The 19,695-nt window shown below is 48.0% G+C and overlaps 1 protein-coding gene across 1 annotated transcript in view; it reads right to left on the reverse strand.

Annotated features, from left to right (window-relative positions):
• The window catches only part of OBSCN (obscurin, cytoskeletal calmodulin and titin-interacting RhoGEF), a 224,709-nt gene that overhangs the window by 9,364 nt on the left and 195,650 nt on the right, over nucleotides 1-19,695 (reverse strand). Inside the window, exons 109-115 of the mRNA XM_056857144.1 lie at nucleotides 17,756-17,878; nucleotides 16,174-16,326; nucleotides 14,589-14,597; nucleotides 13,790-13,880; nucleotides 4,013-4,252; nucleotides 2,730-2,953; nucleotides 1,160-1,235 (exon numbers count right to left, since the gene is read on the reverse strand). Coding sequence (XP_056713122.1) covers nucleotides 1,160-1,235; nucleotides 2,730-2,953; nucleotides 4,013-4,252; nucleotides 13,790-13,880; nucleotides 14,589-14,597; nucleotides 16,174-16,326; nucleotides 17,756-17,878 — 916 coding nt within the window. The remainder of the gene's footprint in view (nucleotides 1-1,159; nucleotides 1,236-2,729; nucleotides 2,954-4,012; nucleotides 4,253-13,789; nucleotides 13,881-14,588; nucleotides 14,598-16,173; nucleotides 16,327-17,755; nucleotides 17,879-19,695) is intronic.

Raw genomic sequence — 19,695 nt, forward strand, 5'->3', positions numbered from 1 at the left:
CAAGTGATATATCTTCCTCCTTAGGTGCCAAGTGGGTCTCTAGAGATTCTTGGATTATTATACTTACCTGGCCCACTTGGTTATTATATGCCAACTTTGTCTACCACTTAAGGGAGACTCAAACTGGCTTACAATCCCCTTCCCTCCCTCTCCCCACAACAGACACCCTTCGAGGTAGGTGGGGCTGAGAGAACTCTAAGACAGCTGTGACTAGCCCAAGGTCACCCAGCTGGCTTCACATGTAGGAGTGGGGAAACAAATCCAGTTCACCAGATTAGCCTCTGCCACTCAGGTGGAGAAGGGGGGAATCAAACCCGGTTCTCCAGATCAGACTCCACCGCTCCAAACCACCGCTCTTAACCACTACACCACGCTGGCTCTCAGCTTTTTATTAAAATAGTTTTTTCTTGAATATTTGATATATGGGCTATTCAAATTCCTCCACATTCATAGAATCGGCTGTTGAAGGACTCTGCTGTTAAAGAGGTAGAGTATTCTGCACATGGTCAGTGCTGGGATATTACCCCTAAAGAAGCAAGTGGGTTATTTTCCTTCCCCCCCCCCCCAACAGACTTAAGGTTCTACTGGACTCAAATCTAGACCTTCTCCTGCAGACCAACATGGCTACTCACCTGCAACTGTCTTCAGAGATAGGGGCTGTGACCTCTACCTCTGCATCACAACCTATCACTGTATGTACGCTCCAGGCTAGGTAGTTGCTACCCCACTTACTGTGATTATGTTTAAAAGCTCATCCTTTGTTTCAGCTGTCTGAGATTTCTGTTTGTTTTCAGAGTGCTACAGTCCAAACCCTGTTTTACTACTCATTGGATGTCCCACCCTGTTGATTGTACTATACAAAGTAATATATTTAAGACAATAGACTTTTTCAATGGTTTCTATAAAGTTCCATACAAATTTTATTTCTGGTTTCAATTTCCCAGCACCTACGCTGTTCAGAATATGTTTTTTTTTTCAAGTACTACCCGATAAAGGATTATCTGTTTTATTCCTGCCTCCAGTTTCTAGTCAGCGTATGTAATTTTCGGATTATTTTCTAAGCTCTTGTAGTGTCCGAGTGGATCTGCTGTGAATCTTCGGTGGATGTAAAGCTAATTACTACTTTCGCAAAAACGCGGAAGGACGCGAGAAGACTTACATGATGAAAGCGGTTACGCCAACTGCCCAGATGTCAGTCTGCGGGACAGCGCCTTTATCCGACAGAAGTTCTGAAGCTGTGAAGATGCATTTGGATTAGGAACGCTCCTTTCAAGACACGCCCAGGTGTGGGGCCTGCTAATGGTCAAGGGTGGCTCAGGGCTGACCCAGGAGGAAGAAGAGTTGGTTTTTATCCCCCACTTTTCTCTACCTTTAAGGAGTTTCAGACTGGCTTACAATTGCCTTCTCTTCCTCTCCCCACAACAGGCACCTTGTGAGGTAGGTGGGGCTGAAGGAGTTCGGAGAGAACCATGACTGGCTCAAGGTCACCCAGCAGGAATTCTTGTCCTCCCGCCCTTGTCCTACCAAGTGGTGGACACACACACCACCAGCTGCTCTGGTGCTTGGCATGCAGAAAGTCCCAGGTTCAATCCCCGGCATCTCCAGTTAAAGGGACTAGGCAAGTAGGTGATGTGAAAGACCCCTGAGAAAGACCCCTGCCTGAGACTCTGGAGAGCTGCTACCAGTCTGAGTAGACAATACTGACTTTGATGGACCAAGGGTCTGATTCAGTATAAGGCAGCTTCATGTGTTCAGGGGAAGAACATGACTGCCATAGGCCTGATCAAGCTCGGGCCCTCACATCATTTTTGAATCACTCAATGGTGGTGTCCTCGTGGCGGCCATGAGGACCCCATCAAGTCTAGTTGGACCCTTAGTCATGGCTAACTTTAGCTGCACTGGGACAACGATTATGAACAGGGTGTGATATTGAGGCTGTTGTGTACTCTGTGGGGTTACTGAGCATGGCGATGGTTCACATGCAGATGTCTGGCATAGACAAAACATTTCTGCCTGAGGCACAGTCTGTAAGAGGCACGTTTTGGAGACAGAAGGTTCAATCTTTGGCATCTCCAATTAAAAGTATCTCTGGTATCAGGGTGGGGAAAGACCTCTGTCTACATGAGACATTGGAGATTCGTGGCTAATCAGAACAGAATGTATTGAGCTAGAAGAAGAAGAGTTGATTTTTATACCCCGATTTTCTCTACTTTTAAGGAATCATAGAATTGAAGGGACCACCAGGGTCATCTAGTCCAACCCCCTGCACAATGCAGGAATTTCACAACTACCTCCCCCCAACACCCCCAGTGACCCCTACTCCATGCCCAGAAGATGGCCAAGATGCCTTCCTCTCATGATCTGCCTGAGGACATAGAATCAGCACTGCTGACAGATGGCCATCTAGCCTCTGCTTAAAAACCTCCAGGGAAGGAGAGTTCACCCCCTCCTGAGGAAGCCTGCTCCACTGAGGAACCGCTCTCACTGTCATAAAATTCTTCCTAATGTCTAGATGGAAGGAGTCTCAAAGCGGCTTACAATAGCCTTCCCTTCCCCTCCCCACAACAGGTAGGTGGGGCTGAGAGAGTTTGGAGAGAACTATGACCAATCATCTGATTAAATACGAGAGGTCTTCATCTTCACCTGCTTCCTGTCTGAACTTGACCTTCCAGATCTGAATCAATCCCTACCGATACCCCACTTACAAACCAGGGATGAAAGGAACTTACCCATCGTTTCCACATAGTCCGTGCACCCCTCCAGAGTAATCACCTTCTCTGGGGTGTAGAACTGGGCACTGCCAAAGTCCAGGAGTTTCAGCAGGTTGGGTTCAGTAATAACCATGTTTTCAGACCTCAGATCCAAGTGCAGGACATTCTGAGAGTGGAGGAACTCAACGGCAGTGAGGATCTGCCACAGGTAGTCTCTGACTTCCACCTCTGAATAGGAGGACCTAGTAAAAGAGAACCCATCACAAAATAGCTGATGCATAAGAAGAAGAAGAGTTGGTTTTTGTATGCCGACTTTCTCTACCACTTAAGGCAGAATCAAACCGGCTTACAATCGCCTTCCCTTCCCCTCCCCACAACAGACACCCTGTAAGGTAGGTGGGGCTGAGAGAGCTCTTAATAGAACTGTGACTAGCCCAAGGTCACCCAGCTGGCTTCGTGGGTAGGAGTGGGGAAACAAATCCAGTTCACCAGATTAGCCTCCGCCGCTCATGTGGAAGAGTGGGGAATCGAACCCGGTTCTCCAGATCAGAGTCTGCCACTCCAAACCACCGCTCTTAACCACGCTGGCTCTCAGGCGGAGCCATACCTAGAGGAAGTCCAAATGCATGGGAGAAGAGGGTAATTTCAAAAATACACTGAGAAAGGGGACTCAGAGAGAATAAAACAAACCAATAGTGGTAGCAGCTGCCACAGGTAAAAGATAAAGGTAGTCCCTTGTGCAAGCACTGGGTCATGGGGTGACATCACCCTGCCATAAATCAAAGGAAACAAAGTTCCAGCCACAGATCTCGGCAGCAGGCGCATCCTTCCCACTGAGATTTCTCCTGCTGAATTCAAGTCTGGGCATTGCTCTACAAACAGGAATTGCCTCACCCTTCTGAAACTTCCAGTTTCGGCAGCTCCCCAAATTGAGCTGAGGCCACAAAAGGCTACTAGCCCACGCATATTTTCCCAGATCGGTTGGAACCTCCTATGTTTTGCAGGCCTCCAACTTTGTTCAGCTTTCCCAAGATCTTTGCCCGCACTTCGCTGCAGAAACGGGAGGCCTGCAAACGGGAGTTTCTGGGGAGGAAAAATGTCTTCCAGCAAGGAGAAAAGAGGTCCTCAGATTTTCCAAACCAATTCTAAATACAATCGGCTGAGCTCAAGGCATGGAGCAGGGGTCGCTGGGAGTTTGGGCGGGGGGGAGGTAGTTGTGAATTTCTTGCATTGTGCATGGGGCTGGACTAGATGACCCCAGTGGTCCCTTCCAGCTCTATGATTCTATGAAACACGTTTACCTTCCCGCCAGGGCATGGAGCAGCTCAGGCCCCACACACAGCTCCAGGATCAGCACCAGGTGGCGGGGGCTGACATATGCCCCCTGCAGCTGCCCGATGTTGGTGTGGTGAAGCTTCCTCAGGATGTGATACTCTTGGAGCACAAATTCCTTGTCTTCTGCTTGGTAAGGAATGATTTTGGCGGCCAGGGCGTTCCCGCTGAGCTTCTCCCGGCACTGCTTGATGATGCTGAAGCGCCCTCTGCCCCGATAGAAACAACACACACACACAAGCTGATTGCTGGCATGATGACCAATAATTCATCATTAAGTGCTGCCAAGTCATGATGGACTTATAGCTACCCCTGATGTTGTTTTCAAGGCTAGAGGTGAGCAGAGAGGATTTGCCATTGCCTTCCTGCATCTATGGTGCATTCCTAAGAAGAGTTACTCCAGGCTAAGCCCACTGAAATGAATGGGCTTAGACTGGAGTAACTCCCCTTAAGAATGCACTGTTAGTCTTTCTTGGTAGTCTCCCATCCAAGTACTAATCAACCATGGCCAACCCTGCTTAGCTCTCAATCCACCGGGCTCATAAGAACGTAAAAAAAGCCATGCTGGATCAGACCAAGGCCCATCAAGTCCAGCAGTCTGTTCACACAGTGGCCAACCAGGTGCCTCTAGGAAGCCCCCAAACAAGATGGCTGCAGCAGCACCATCCTGCCTGTGTTCCACAGCACCTCATATAATAGGCATGCTCCTCTGTGTGAGGGTCTCTGTGTATGTGTCTCTGCTTCCCATCACCTGCTATCAGTGAACTCGTAAAAGCAGTTCACACCTTCTGGTCTCAGGCGCCAGGCCTGATTGCCCCATGTATCTTCCCCCCCGCTGTTCTTCCTGTCAGTACTCCCTCAGGCCGATGCGGCCTTGGAAGTGTGATAGCTTCACCAGACTTCCTGGGACTCGTCTGATGTTTTGTATTATGCCAAGCTTGTAACTTCCCATAACAATAAGTGTGAACCCCAGTGCCCCAGTGCCCTGGAGTCAATATATTCTGTAAACCCGATTAGCCCCTCACTTGCAACTTGCTATCTGTGCCTGTCTCAGCTCCTGATGTCTTCAATAAATCCTTTGTTTCTTTATCAACGTCTGAACATTTGATTTTGAGAAGTAAACTCAGAGAGAGGGGATCTCTCACATTAAGTTGCAAGTCAGGGGCTAATCGGGTTTACAGAATATATTGACTCCAGGGCACTGGGGCACTGGGGTTCACACTTATTGTTATGGGAAGTTACAAGCTTGGCATAATACAAAACATCAGACGAGTCCCAGGAAGTCTGGTGAAGCTATCACACTTCCAAGGCCGCATCGGTTCTCTGGGTAATCACGGACCTTTTTTCCAAACAGGTCCATTTTGTTCCATGTGCAGGTCTTCCTTCAGCCCAGGGTTTGGCTAAACTATTTGTTACACATGTCCTCAGGCTACACTCGGTACCGAGGAAGGTCCTCTCCGACCGGGGGGTCCAGTTTGTTGCCAAATTCTGGCGAGCATTTCTAAAGCTCATGGGGGTGGAGGAACAGGGTTTGTCTTCCGCCTATCACCCCCAAACGGATGGTCAAACGGAACGAGTAAACGCGGTGGTAGAATGTTATTTGCGTTGCTATGTCAATTTCCACCAGGATGACTGGGTCGACCTGCTGCCATTCGCCGAATATGCGTACAACAATGCGCCTCATTCCTCTACCGGCTTTAGTCCCTTCCAACAGCGGCTCCGGGACGCTTCCTTACAGGAGGAGGAGCACCATCTCCTCCCTACTGGCCTGGAACGAACCAACACTTGGTGGATGCAAGGGGGGAAACTGTATGTCCCGTCCTCCCTTCGCAAGGAGGTATTGGGACTTGTACATGGTGCCAGATTGGCGGGTCATTTTGGCTTCATTAAAACACTTCACCTGGTACGGAGGCAGTTCTGGTGGCCCGGTATGAGAGCCGATGTGGAGCTGTATGTGCGCAGCTGCCCCACTTGCGCCACAGCTAAGAAACGGATGGGAAAACCCCCCGGGCTTCTCAAACCGCTGGAGAACCCCTCCCGCCCATGGGAAGTCATAGCCATGGATTTTATCACCGACCTACCTCCCAGTCGGGGAAAAACGGTTCTCTGGGTAATCACGGACCTTTTTTCCAAACAGGTCCATTTTGTTCCATGTGCAGGTCTTCCTTCAGCCCAGGGTTTGGCTAAACTATTTGTTACACATGTCCTCAGGCTACACTCGGTACCGAGGAAGGTCCTCTCCGACCGGGGGGTCCAGTTTGTTGCCAAATTCTGGCGAGCATTTCTAAAGCTCATGGGGGTGGAGGAACAGGGTTTGTCTTCCGCCTATCACCCCCAAACGGATGGTCAAACGGAACGAGTAAACGCGGTGGTAGAATGTTATTTGCGTTGCTATGTCAATTTCCACCAGGATGACTGGGTCGACCTGCTGCCATTCGCCGAATATGCGTACAACAATGCGCCTCATTCCTCTACCGGCTTTAGTCCCTTCCAAGTAATATACGGGACGGAATTCGGTCCTTTCGGTTCCGCCCCCGTCACGCCAGAGCTCCAAACCACCCCTGATCTTCAGGAGTGGGTCCAGGCAGTTAAATCTACCTGGCCGTGGCTGCTCAAAAATCTTGAGAAGGCAAAAAGCAAGTACAAGGAACAAGCAGACAAACACCGGTCTCCGGGATGGGAGCTAAAGGTGGGGGAGCAAGTGTATCTGTCCACCAAAAACCTCCGCTCCCTTCGGCCCTGCAAAAAACTGAGCGACCGTTATGTGGGACCTTTCCCCATTACCAGAGTGATCAATGAGGTTACCGTGGAACTGAAGCTCCCAAAGACTCTCAAGGGAGTCCATCCGGTTTTTCATATTAGTCTTCTCAAACCGTATGTGGCAGCCCCCCAGTTCCACCCCCCTCCCGACCGTGAGATTCCTACTGTGGTAGGAGGGGATACCCATCTGGAAATATCCAAGGTCTTAGATTCCAAATGGAAGAAGGGGAAACTGTTTTACTTTGTTCGTTGGAAAAACCTTGGGTCCGCTCACGACGAGTGGGTGGCCGCACCCCACATGGCGGCCCCTCGCTTGGTCCGAGAATTCCACCTCGCTTATCCCGATAAGCCTCGCCCTCTCGAGGACCCCGGAGGGGGGCCTTAAGGGGGGCAGAATGTGAGGGTCTCTGTGTATGTGTCTCTGCTTCCCATCACCTGCTATCAGTGAACTCGTAAAAGCAGTTCACACCTTCTGGTCTCAGGCGCCAGGCCTGATTGCCCCATGTATCTTCCCCCCCGCTGTTCTTCCTGTCAGTACTCCCTCAGGCCGATGCGGCCTTGGAAGTGTGATAGCTTCACCAGACTTCCTGGGACTCGTCTGATGTTTTGTATTATGCCAAGCTTGTAACTTCCCATAACAATAAGTGTGAACCCCAGTGCCCCAGTGCCCTGGAGTCAATATATTCTGTAAACCCGATTAGCCCCTCACTTGCAACTTGCTATCTGTGCCTGTCTCAGCTCCTGATGTCTTCAATAAATCCTTTGTTTCTTTATCAACGTCTGAACATTTGATTTTGAGAAGTAAACTCAGAGAGAGGGGATCTCTCACACTCTGATCCTGGAGAGAATAGGGATGCATCATGACTAGTATCCATTTTGACTAGTAGCCATGAATTCCCCTTTCCTCCAAGAACATGTCCACTCCCCTCTTAAAGCCTTCCAAGTTGGTAGCCATCACCACATCCTGTGGCAGGGAGTTCCACCATTTAAGTATGCGTTGCGTGAAGAAATATTTCCTTTTATCTGTTCTGAATCTCTCGCCCTCCAGCTTCAGCAGATGACCCCGCGTTCTAGTATTATGAGAGAGGGAGAAAAGCTTCTCCCTGTCCGCTCTCTCCATACCACGCATAATTTTATAGACCTCTATCATGCCTCCCCTTAACCACCTTCTTTCTAAGCTAAACAGCCCTAAGCGTTTTAACTGCTCCTCATAAGGCCATTGCTCGAGCCCCCTGATCGTTTTGGTTGCTCTTTTCTGCACAGACTCTTTTCAGCTCAGACTAAGTTGGGCTATTCAGGCTGCTGGCCTGGTGACGGCAGCCCCCATTGCGCCCTGCCTTGAGAAACCAGACCCTTTTATGAGCAACCTGACATTGCTTGACAAAAACGCTGCCCATGCAAGGTCTTGTACGCCTCCTGGTGTCTGCGGTTTTGAGCCCACAGATCACCTGTCCTCAAGGGATCCCTTCACCTGTGGTCTGCTTCTCTCACACCCTATAAGCTGCTACCCATTTGCTACAGAAAATGTTAGGGTTGCCAGCCTCTGAGTGGGGACTGAAGTTCTTCCAGAATTACAACAGAGCTCCACACGACAGAGGTCAGCTCCCCTGAAGAAAATGGCAATTTCAGAGGGCAAACTCTGTGGTACACCTTAGATTCCCCCCTCTGCACACCCAGCCCCCAGAATCTCCAGGAATGTCCTAGGTCAGAGTTACAGTAGCAGCCCTGGGTGGTATCCCCTCCGGCTACTGCTTGTTGCAGGAATACTGCATTTCCCCACTGCTCATGAGACTCATCCCCACAGCACAGCTGCTGTTATTGAATATTTATTTTAGAACATACATAACCCACCCTTCCTCCCTGAAGCTCGAGTTGGCGAACAACAAACAAATTCAAAACCCGTACCTCAAAAATCAAATCATAATACAGAAAGCGCAGGAACCAAACGTGGCGGTGGAAGCGCCATCAAGTCATAGTTGACTTATGGGGTCCCCTCATAGAATTTTCAAGGCAAGAGATGAGTGTTGCCTGCCTCTGCATAGCAACCCTGGACTTCCTTGGGGGTCTTCCATCCAAGTTCTAACCAAGGCCAACCCTGCTTAGCTTCTGATTCCCGTCAGGATCGGGTTATCCTGGGCCATCTAGGGCAGGAGATACACAAGTGCTTCATGGCAAATTCACCCAAATGCCCTTTTGAAAGGTTCTTCCCGTTTTCCTGCAAGCTAGCTGCAATGAGTTCTTATAGACCTCACATGAACACACATGAAGCTGCCTTATACTGAATCGGAGCCTTGGTCCATCAAAGTCAGTATTGTCTACTCAGACCAGAAGCGCTCGCCAGGGTCTCAGGCAAGGGTCTTTCCCATCACCTACCTGCCTAGTCCCTTTAACCGGAGACACCAGGGGACTGAACCTGGGACCTTCTGCTTGCCAAGCAGATGCTGTACCACTGAGCTATGGCCTTTCCCCCTCCAGGAGAGTTCTTTCCAGATCTGGAGCAACTAGAGAGAAAGCACGTGTGTAGGTTGGGGCGCCCTGTCGAAATCTAAAATTAACAAGCCCTGATCTGCAGAGCATAATCGCTGTGTGGGTTCCTAAGGGAAGAGCTGAGAAGGGTTGCCAAGTGAAACCAGTCTGGATTTAGAACCAGGATCTACTAATGGGCATTATCATGGGCATTCTGGATTGGGTTGCTCCATTTATCCATTTATGGAGGTGGTGCCAGAAAAATTTGTTTAGCCCTTGCATCGGAAAGTGTTCCCAGGTTACGGACTAGCAGCAATGGAAGGAAGTGTGAAGAATTAAAACACTAAGGGCCAAACTAAATGTTACAGTTTTTTTAAACAGTTGGGTTTCCGGAGCTCAATTCCTGTTCACCGCAGTCACACGGAACTTGTGGAAACAGCTTTTTAAAAACAGAGATGGCCCAAACAGGCTCAGAACAGCACCCCGGGGAGAGGAAGGGCCCCTGCTTTCCCTGCAAGTAGGGTTGCCAACCTCCAGGTACTAGCTGAACAACTCCTGCTATTACAACTGATCTCCAGCTGGTAGAGATCAGTTCCCCTGAAGAAAATGGCCACTTGGGCAATTGGACTCTGTGGCATTGAGGTCCCTCCCCTCCCCAAACCCCGCCCTCCTCAGGCTCCGCCCCAAAAACCTCCCACTGGTGGCAAAGAGGGACCTGGCAACCCTACCAAGAAATATTTCTTTACACAACGCAGAGTTAAATTGTGGAACTCCCTGCGGCAGGATGTGGTGATGGCTGCCAACTTGGGAGGCTTTAAAAGGGGGAGTGGACATGTTCATGGAAGAGAGGAGTATTCATGGCTACTAGTAAAAAAGCTACTAGTCATGATGCAGACCTATTCTCTCCAGGATCAGAGGAGCATGCCTCTTATATGAGGTGCTGTAAAACACAGGCAGGATGGTGCTGCTGCAGTCGTCTTGTCTGTGGGCTTCCTAGAGGCACCTGGTCGGCCACTGTGTGAAGAGACTCCTGGACTTGATGGGCCTGGGTCTGATCCAGCAGGGCTTTTCTTATGTTCTTATGTACCTGCAAGCCATTTCCCGCATAAAAACAGCACCCCGGAGGACTTATTACCCCAATTTTCCCAGTTTGCTGCTCGACATGGAATGTCTGTGTACATGGAGTAACAAAATCAGGGAACCCCCCGCGCGGTTCAGTTTTAGGTGGGAAAACAGCTTGGGGGGGAAGGCGAGAGCACGTCCTCTCCCCAGGGAACCATGCCAAGCTCATTTGGGCTCTCCTTTTTTTGAGAAGCCATTCCCTGCAGCCTCTTGGTGGCTGCGGGGAACCCAGATTCAACTCTTTAAAAACCTTTACATTTAGTTTGGCTCTAACCAGTACCTCAAAAGTCGAAAAACAAGCCAAGAAGAAAAAAAGGTTGTCCTGATAGGTATCCAAAATCCTCATTCTACTCCTGAGTTTGATAAACGGTCTCCCTTCTAAAAATATATACAAACACTGCCTGTCCTGTTTAGAACAGCTTGTATTCCCACTCTTGAGAAAATAGGGATGCCAACCTCCAGGTACTGGAGAGAATAAAGGCTCAGTGCTGTATAGATAATGGAAAAGATCCAAACAGCACTACAAAATAATTTTAACCAGAAATAAGTTTATCTAAGTGCAGAAGTGCAAAAAAGTGAAACTATATATAAAGGAAACACAAACAGCAATATCTATACAGTATGCGAAACGTGTGTAGGATCTAGACGACACGTCCGGACACCTCCTCTTTGCACCTCCTTGTTGTGGTCCTCTTTTTGACATCTCGTGTCCAGCTACTTTGAAGCACAGGAAAGTCTCCCATGGACAGTGACATTGTTCCTAAATGACTCATTGAACAAATTTTTCTGTCATATTGCATATTTTGCTGGACTGTTTTGCATACTGTATAGATATTGCTGTTTGTGTTTCCTTTGTATATAGTTTCACTTTTTTGCACTTCTGCACTTAGATAAACTTATTTCTGGTTAAAATTATTTTGTAGTGCTGTTTGGATCTTTTCCAACCTCCAGGTACTAGCTGGAGATGTCCCACTGTTACAACTGATCTCCAGCTGATTGAGATCAGTTCACCCTGAGAAAATGGCCACTTTGGCAATTGGACTCTATGGCATTGAAGTCCCTCCCTGCCCCAAACCCCGCCCTCCTCAGGCTCCACCCCAAAAACCTTCTGCCGGTGGCAGAGAGGGACCTGGCAACCCTATGAGAAAAAGTGCTTTGGCATCAAATGAATGGCTTCCAGAAAACTGATGAGATCACTTCTGCTGGAGAAAAGGGCTTCGTTGGAGAGTACATACCGTCTGTGGCATTATACCCCGCTGAGGTCCCTCCCCTCTCTAAACCCTGTCCTCCCCAGGCTCCACCCTTAGCTCTCCAGGAATTTCCTAAACTGGTAGTTGGCAACCATGAGCACAGATCTTCCCTCCCCGTTTTGAAGAAGAAGCCACAAAATTCTGCAAGGCTTTCTTTCTGTCATAAATCCTGGTCTCAGGGTTGGGCGTTCCCTGCCCAACCAGCACCGTGAATGCCGTCAGCCGCATGTCACCACTGCTGATGGCAGGCGTGAAGTTGACAAAGACCATTTGCAGGATTGTCGGAAGACTTTGCTCACACAGGGAACGACAAATGCCTCAAAAGGCTGGTGTGAGGACACACCGCCATTTCACCTCCCACCTTTTAAAAATAGCAACAGTCAACTGCATGGCTGTCTCCGTCCCTTCCCAGAACACCTTCCCCTCCCTCTATACTCCAGATATAAATCTGTATGTTTAAGTGCCGTCAAGTTGCAACCAACTTATGGTGAACCCGAAGGGTTGCCAACCTCCAGGTACTAGTTGGAGTTCTCCTGATCTCCAGCCAACAGAGATCAGTTCCCCTGGAGAAAATGGCTGCTTTGGCAATTGGACTCTATGGCATTGAAATCCCTCTCCTTACCAAACCCCGCCCTCCTCAGACTCCGCCCCAAAAATCTCCCACTGGTGGTGAAGAGGGAGCTGGCAACCCTATGACCCCACCAAGGGGCTTTCAAGGCCAGGGAGAAGCAGAGGTGGTCTGCCATTGCCTTCCTCTGCAGAGCCTTTGTTGCTGGTCTCCCATCCAAGGATCAACCCTGCTCAGCTTCTGAGATCTGATGAGATCGGGCTACACCATGCCACCTTCCCTACCCCAGATATGTGTGTGTGTAGGTAAAGCGCTGGCAAGTCACAGCTGACTTATGGCGATCCCAGCAAGGGGCTTTCAAGGCCAGTTAGAAGCAGAGGTGGTTTGCCATTGCCTTCCTCTGCAGAGCCTTCCTTGGTGGTCTCCCACCCAAGACTAGCAAGGAGCTTTCGAGTCAAGTGAGGAGCAGAGGTGTTTTGCCACTGCCTTCCTCTGCAGTCTCCCTTCCAAGTACTGACCCTGCTTAGCTTCCAAGCTCTGATGAAACCAGGCTATACCATGCTGCCTTCCCTCACTCTCACAAATATGTGCAGTACTGTAAATCCAGGGATTGCATACAACACTATTATTGAAAGATTCATAAGTGCATTGCATCACAGGGGAAAATGCAGAGATGATTTATTACCCATGCTTCTAGTGAGGAATAATGCTATAAATATGTCATAAAACATTTCCCAGAATTGTGGATAATGACCAACCCAAATTTATTTATGTAGGTGTGTCGCATTACACATCTTGTCTGCAAGAAAGGCAGAACCAAAGAAGGGGAAAGCCTCTCTTTAGAGAGAGCAAAGGCGAATATTCGACCTGGCCATAAGTTATTTGTGTGTGTGTATCTGCCGTCAAGTCACAGCTGACTTATGGTGACCCTGTAGGGTTTTCAAGGCAACAGACGTTCAGAAGTGGTTTGCCATTGCCTGCCTCCATGTCATAAAGAGAAGGAGGAGGAGGAGAAGTAGAAGAAGAAGAGTTGGTTTTTATATGCCAACTTTCTCTAGCACTTAGGGAAGAATCAAACTGGCTTACTATCACCTTCCATTCCCCTCCCCACAACAGACACCCTCTGAGGTAGGTGGGGCTGAGAGAGCTGTGGCTAGCCCAAAGTCACCCAGCTGGCTTCGTGTGTAGGAGAGGGGAAACAAATCCAGTTCACCAGATTAGCCTCCAGAGCTCATGTGGAGGAGTGGGGAATCAAACCCGGTTCTCCATATCAGTCCACTGCTCCAAACCACCACTCTTGACCACGATACTATGCTGCCTCTCAAGAATATGTACAGAATGAACATTGCTGAGAATTATATTTCCCGGCCCCACTCCCAAATCTGAAGTGAGTTGCAGCTTGCAAAGAGCTGGGCTAAACACCAATGGTCTTGCCGTTATTCAGAACAGCAGTGCGAACTGCAAAGCTCCCATCTCTTGCCTCGAAGCTTCCTGTTTATCAGACAAATTCCTATACAGACATAGCATCCAATGGTCTAAGCATTCCTGCAAATGTTTCTCATGCAAAGGGACCTCGGTACCTTTTGATCTCTGTCTGGAAAGCGTAGGTTTGGTGGGTAGGCTGAGCTGGAGCCGTCATTTTGCTGTCCTCTGCATCAGGAGAGTGGAATGCTGGGGGGGCGGAGGGAACGTCAAAGCAAAGAGTGAATGTCAAAATTGCCACTGGCCCGATACACATGCACAGCATAGAATCATAGATTCATAGAGTTGGAAGGGCGCTACGGAAATAGCCAGAGTGCAGCTCATCAGAGCATAAAGCCACAAAGCATCAATACTCGAAACATGCATTTAGTTAGGTATTTCATAGAATCATAGAGTTGGAAGGGACCACCAGGGTCATCTTGTCCAACCCCCTGCACAAGGCAGGAAATTCACAACTGCCTCCCCCCCCACACCCCTAGTGACCCCTATTCCATGCCCAGAAGATGGCTAAGATGCCCTCCCTCTCATCATCTGCTTAAGGTCATAGAATCAGCATTGCTGACAGATGGCCATCTCTGCTTTAAAACCTCCAGGGAAGGAGAGCTTACCACCTCCAAGTGGGAGGCAGAAACGAGTAAATAAATATTTATTTATTTAAAACATTTTCTGCTGCCTTTCCACCAGATCAGGGTCCCCAAGGCAGCAAACAGAAAAAAATTATTTATTTGTTCATTTAAAATATTTATTGGCTGCCTTTCTTCCTACAGAGCTCAAGGCAGCTTACAATATTAATAAAATCAATAAAATAAACACACATCAACAAAAACATGAATAATAGTTGTAAACAACTGACAGAAAAAAATCTCAAAACTAACGTAAGGAACCTCCCTTTCCAACATGGAGCACCTGTTTTTTTTTTTTAAAAAAAAAATCGAAGTGATTTTGCACAATTTTGAATTTTTACATGCAAATTTCAGCAGACTTTGCGGTTTTTACAAAGGCACACAAGTTATGGCCAGCGGGACTGTGGAAACAGCGCACGCGGGTAAGCTGTTGGCCATTTTGTCATGTGATACCCCATTGTTAGGGTTGCCAGGTCCCTTGTTGCCATTGGCGAGAGGTTTCGGGGGCGGAGCCTGAGGAGGGCGGGGTTTGGGGAGGGCCTTCAATGCCATAGAGTCCAATGGCCAAAGTGGCCCTTTTCTCCAGGTGAACTGATCTCTATCGGCTGGAGATCACTTGTAATAGCAGGAGACCTCCACCTGGAAGTTGGCAACCCTACCCATTGCTGGGGACTGGAAACCAGTTTGGGAAGTGGCACGTGAGATTAGGAATGGCAGCACCCAAGTGGGACCTGAAGACCCTCCAGAATTACAGCTCATCTCCAGACTACAACGATCAGTTCCCCTGGAGAAAATTGATGCTTTGGAAGGTGGACTCTACGGCATTGAACCCCATTGAGGTCCCTGTCCTCCCCAGGCTCCATCGCCAAATCTCCAGGGGTTTCCCAACCTGGATCTGGCAACCTAACCCCCCCCCCTCCATTCTGCACCAGTGGCCAAGGGGGACCTGGCAGCTCTAAGCAGCCTCCACCCCCAAATCTCCAGAAATTTTCAACCCAGAGTTGTCAATCTTATCTCCAGACTACAGCGATCAGTTCCCCTGGAGAAAATGGATGCTTTGGAAGGTGGACTCTATGGCATTGTACCCCACTGAGGTCCCTCTCCTCCCCAGGCTTCCCCCCACCCAAATCTCCAGGAGTTTCCCAACCTTTGAGCAATGTTTATTGGTTTCTCAAAAACATCTGGCTGGCCACTGTAGAAAATGGAATGCTGGACTAGATGGGTGCTAAAGGTCATAGTTCATCTAGGGCACACACAAAACAACAACCCTTGGGCCAGCCCTGGATGGGCCACTGTATCTAGTAAATTTGGACTTCTGGGTCGCCATACCAAGAAGGCTGGTAACTAATACATCTATTCTAGGTGAAATCACTCCCCAGATTGCCCTCTCCACAGGCACTGCCCCCAAATCTCCAAGAATTTCACAACCTGGAGTTGGTAACCCTAGACGAGATTGGCCTTGTCAGACCAATGGCATGATGCAGTACACATGAACACATGAAGCTGCCTTATACTGAATCAGACCCTTGATCCATCAAAGCCAGTATTGTCTACTCAGACCAGCACCGGCTCTCCAGGGTCTCAGGCAGAGGTCTTTCACATCACCTACTTGCCTAGTCCCTTTGACTGGAGATGCCGGGGATTGAACCTGGGACCTTCTGCACGCCAAGCAGATGCTCTACCACTGAGCCATGCCCCCTCCCCATGAATACTTGTGCATGACAGAAACAACAAGACATCTGTGGGGCTAGAAATGTTTTCTCAAAGTAGGATGGTAATCCAGATTTATGCTGCAGGAGAAGAGAGCCCAGCAGCTATCGCGGTTTGTATTCGGATTGTACCTGATTGGTCCTTTTCGCCAATCCTCACTTTGGCAGATGGGTTGCTGTAAGGACCCACGCCGGCTTTACTGACACAGGCGATCCGGAAGGAGCAGACCAAACCCCACGGGAGGTTTCTGGCAGTGTAGCAGCAGTTGGAGATGTCACTGGCCAGAGTCTTCCATTCTCCGTCTAGGCCCGTGAAACAGAAGGAAAGGTAAATGCGTCGAACCTAGTGGGACTGCATATAGCCATGCCATTTTTTTTTTTGATAAATTATGCAGCAGAATGGACTTGCTTAGCAGTCTGCAGAAAAGGGGAACTCTGCTTTGAGCAGAAGTATGTGGACAGTTTCTGAGACATTTTATTAGCCTCCTCAATGGTCTGGAACCATCATACCCGTGGGATTGCCTCTCCTAGGGTTGCCAACCTCCAGGTACTCAGAATCTTCAATAGTCCATTGGATCTTTCTTCAAAATATAGTGTGTATATATGTCATTTTGTATAGGTTTGTTGTAGTTTCTTGTAAATTGTTGTATGTTGAACTTGCACAGTTGCACTGCACATTGTTGTATGTATTGTGGAGTTTTTCTAATATATATATATATATATATATATATATATATATATATATATATATATATATATATATATATATATATATATGACTGTTGATAGAGCCTAGTACTGGTTATTTTTGCTGATATACTTTACAGTACTAGTGATCCTTTTGGTTGGAACCTCCAGGTACTAGCTGGAGATCTCCTGCTATTACAACTGATCTCCAGTCGATAGAGATCAGTTCCCCTGGAGAGAATGGCCGCTTTGGCAATTGGACTCTATGGCGTTGAAGTCCCTCCCCTCCCCAAACCCCACCCTCCTCAGGCTCCGCCTCAAAAACCTCCCGCCGGTGGCAAAGAGGGACCGGGCAACCCTAGCCCCTCCCGATATACCCCCCCAAAGAGAGCTCCACTCAGCTGGAGAAAACCTACTGGTGATCCCTGGCCTGAAAAGCATCTGGTTTTCCTTGGCCAGGGCCTTTTCGACTCTGGCCCCGGCCTGGTAAAATGCTATGCCCGGTGAGATTTTGGCCCTGCAGCACTTGAAGCAGTTCTGCAGGGCCTGTAAAACAGAGCTGTTCTGCCAGGCATATGGTTGAGGACAGAGACGGTTTCCATCTGTCTGGCCTCCTCTCCTTCTCCCCGCCCCTCTGCAATGGTTCCCGTTACTGTTTTTATTGTTATTAGTATCCATGATTATTGTACTTTTTGCTGCTATGGCTGAAGGTGCCTGGTTCTTACTATGTGTGGAATTTTATTGTAACTCGCAGATTGATTTTAAATTGTTTTAAATGGTTGTGAGCTGCTCTAAGCCTGACCTCAATTTAGTCATTTTAGCTTCCAGGGACAGTTCAGGCTTGATTTGATGTATAACCCACTGATTTGTCTTTTGGGGGGGGGGTCTATGGTAGGCAAGTGTTATTACTCTGTGATGGTGTTGTGATAATGTTGGTCCATCTACAGCCACTGAGTCCGTTCATTGCAAAATTTGAAGCAGATGCCTCCTGAATGATAGCTCATTCCACCTCTTGGACACTACGGATACCAGGGTTCCCCGTTACCTTCCTTCCTGCACAGAACTGTGTAAGTCACGGGGGTGTGGAGTTCCACCGGCTTCCAGACCAGCTGTACTCCATCCTCAAGGATCTCCACGATATCAGGAGACGGAGGGTTGGACGGAGCCTCTGTCGGATGAGATGCAAAATTGTTCGTTACGGCTAGAACAAGACCTTGTCTACACTTCAAATTGTATTTATTTATTTACTTAAAACATTGATCTGCCATCTTTCTACCTTATAGGAACTCAAGGTAGTTTACAATGTAAATAATAATTATAAAATACCATAAAATACATATAAACCAATAATTAAAATTAATAATTTAAAACTGCCAGCAAGCAGAAGAAATAATCAAATGCCATCATGAATCAAACTGTCTTCAGATGCCTCCTAAAGGTTTTTTCAGAGGGTAGCCAGGTTAGTCCGCAGAAGAACAGCTAGATTTGAGCCCAGTAGCACCACAGAGACCCACAGATTTTTCAGGGTATGAGCTTTTGAGAGTTAAAGCTCCCTTCATCATACCCTTAAAATCTTGTGGGTCTCTAAGGTGCTACTGGGCTCGGCTCTACCTCTCCTAAAGATTGAGAGTGAGGGGGCCAGGTGTGCCTCACTGAGGAGGTTGTTCCATAATTGTGGGGCTGCCACTGAAAAGGCCCTCTCTCGTTTGCCCACCTGATGTACTTCTCTGATTGGTGGGACAGTCAGGAAGGCCTCTCTTTGAGATCTTAATTCCTGGGCAAGGAAATATGGGAAAAGACGGTCCTTCAGATATCCCGGTCCCAAGCCATGTAGGGCTTTAAAGGTCAAAACCAACACCTTAAACTGGGCTTGGGAGTGGATCGGTAGCCAGTGAAATTGCTATAGGATTGGGGTCACGTGATCCTGTTTAGGAGTGTGTACTTTTTTTTGGTATTTTTCAGATTCGGGTTTAATATAACCAGAAATTTTCAGAAAAGAAAAATAATAATAAAAAAATAAAGCCAAATCTCAATACAATATGGGGTTGTTGTTTTTTTTAGCTTTTTTCGAATATCCGAAAAATTTCAGGTCTATTAAACCCTATGGGAAACTTTTGTGGGGCTGTGGGGCATTGGTTCTTTAAGGTAGAGCCACCACATTTTCAGTGTAGCTTCTGGCGATTCTCCTTAGAAGAACCCCCCAAGTTTGGTAAAGACTGGGTCAGGGGGTCCAATTTTATGGGCCCCCAAAGAGGGTGCCCCCATCCATTCTCCATTGTTTCCAATGGAGAAAAAAATGAGCCCACATGAAATTGGATTCCTTGACCCAATCTTCACCAAACTTGAGAGTTCTTGTAAGAAGAATCACCAGCAAATACACTGCAAATTTGGTGCCTCTACCTAAAAAAACCTGCCCCTTCAAAGCCCCACAAAGATTTCCCAATAGTTTTCTTATGCTGGAAAATATTTTATTCTGTGATTCCCAGCATGTGTTTTGCTCCCTCTAGTGGTCAATTCGATATTACATCGGTTTATGTCCAGCATATCTTGCTGCAGATTTAACCTACAGGTTTTTATGCCAGACATAAACCAACGTAATATTGAATCGACCACTAGAGGCAGCAAAACGTGTGGAACAGAGAGAAAAAACCCTGAAGCAACAGAAAGACACAAATGAGGAAAATAAGAATGTGGAAACGCCCTTGACCTGGGAGTGGATTGTTTTATTATTCTAAGTTTAATTTTAGGTGGGATAATTTACTTGATTTACTTTCTCCCTATGGTGGGAGGCATCCCACTAGCAGCACTCTTGGGCGGGGGGGGGGGGGAACAGTGACATCAGCAGTGTCATTATGTCACTTCCAGGAAAAACCCAGAACTGACCTAGGGTAGCTCTAGGAATTCCTGAAAACTCTATGGTGATTTCTATAGAGATCCTATGTCACTTCTGGGTTTTTCCTGGAAATGATATAGAGAAGCCGCCAA

Source organism: Euleptes europaea, chromosome 11 (genome assembly GCF_029931775.1).
Source record: "Euleptes europaea isolate rEulEur1 chromosome 11, rEulEur1.hap1, whole genome shotgun sequence".
NCBI classification, from domain to species: domain Eukaryota; kingdom Metazoa; phylum Chordata; class Lepidosauria; order Squamata; family Sphaerodactylidae; genus Euleptes; species Euleptes europaea.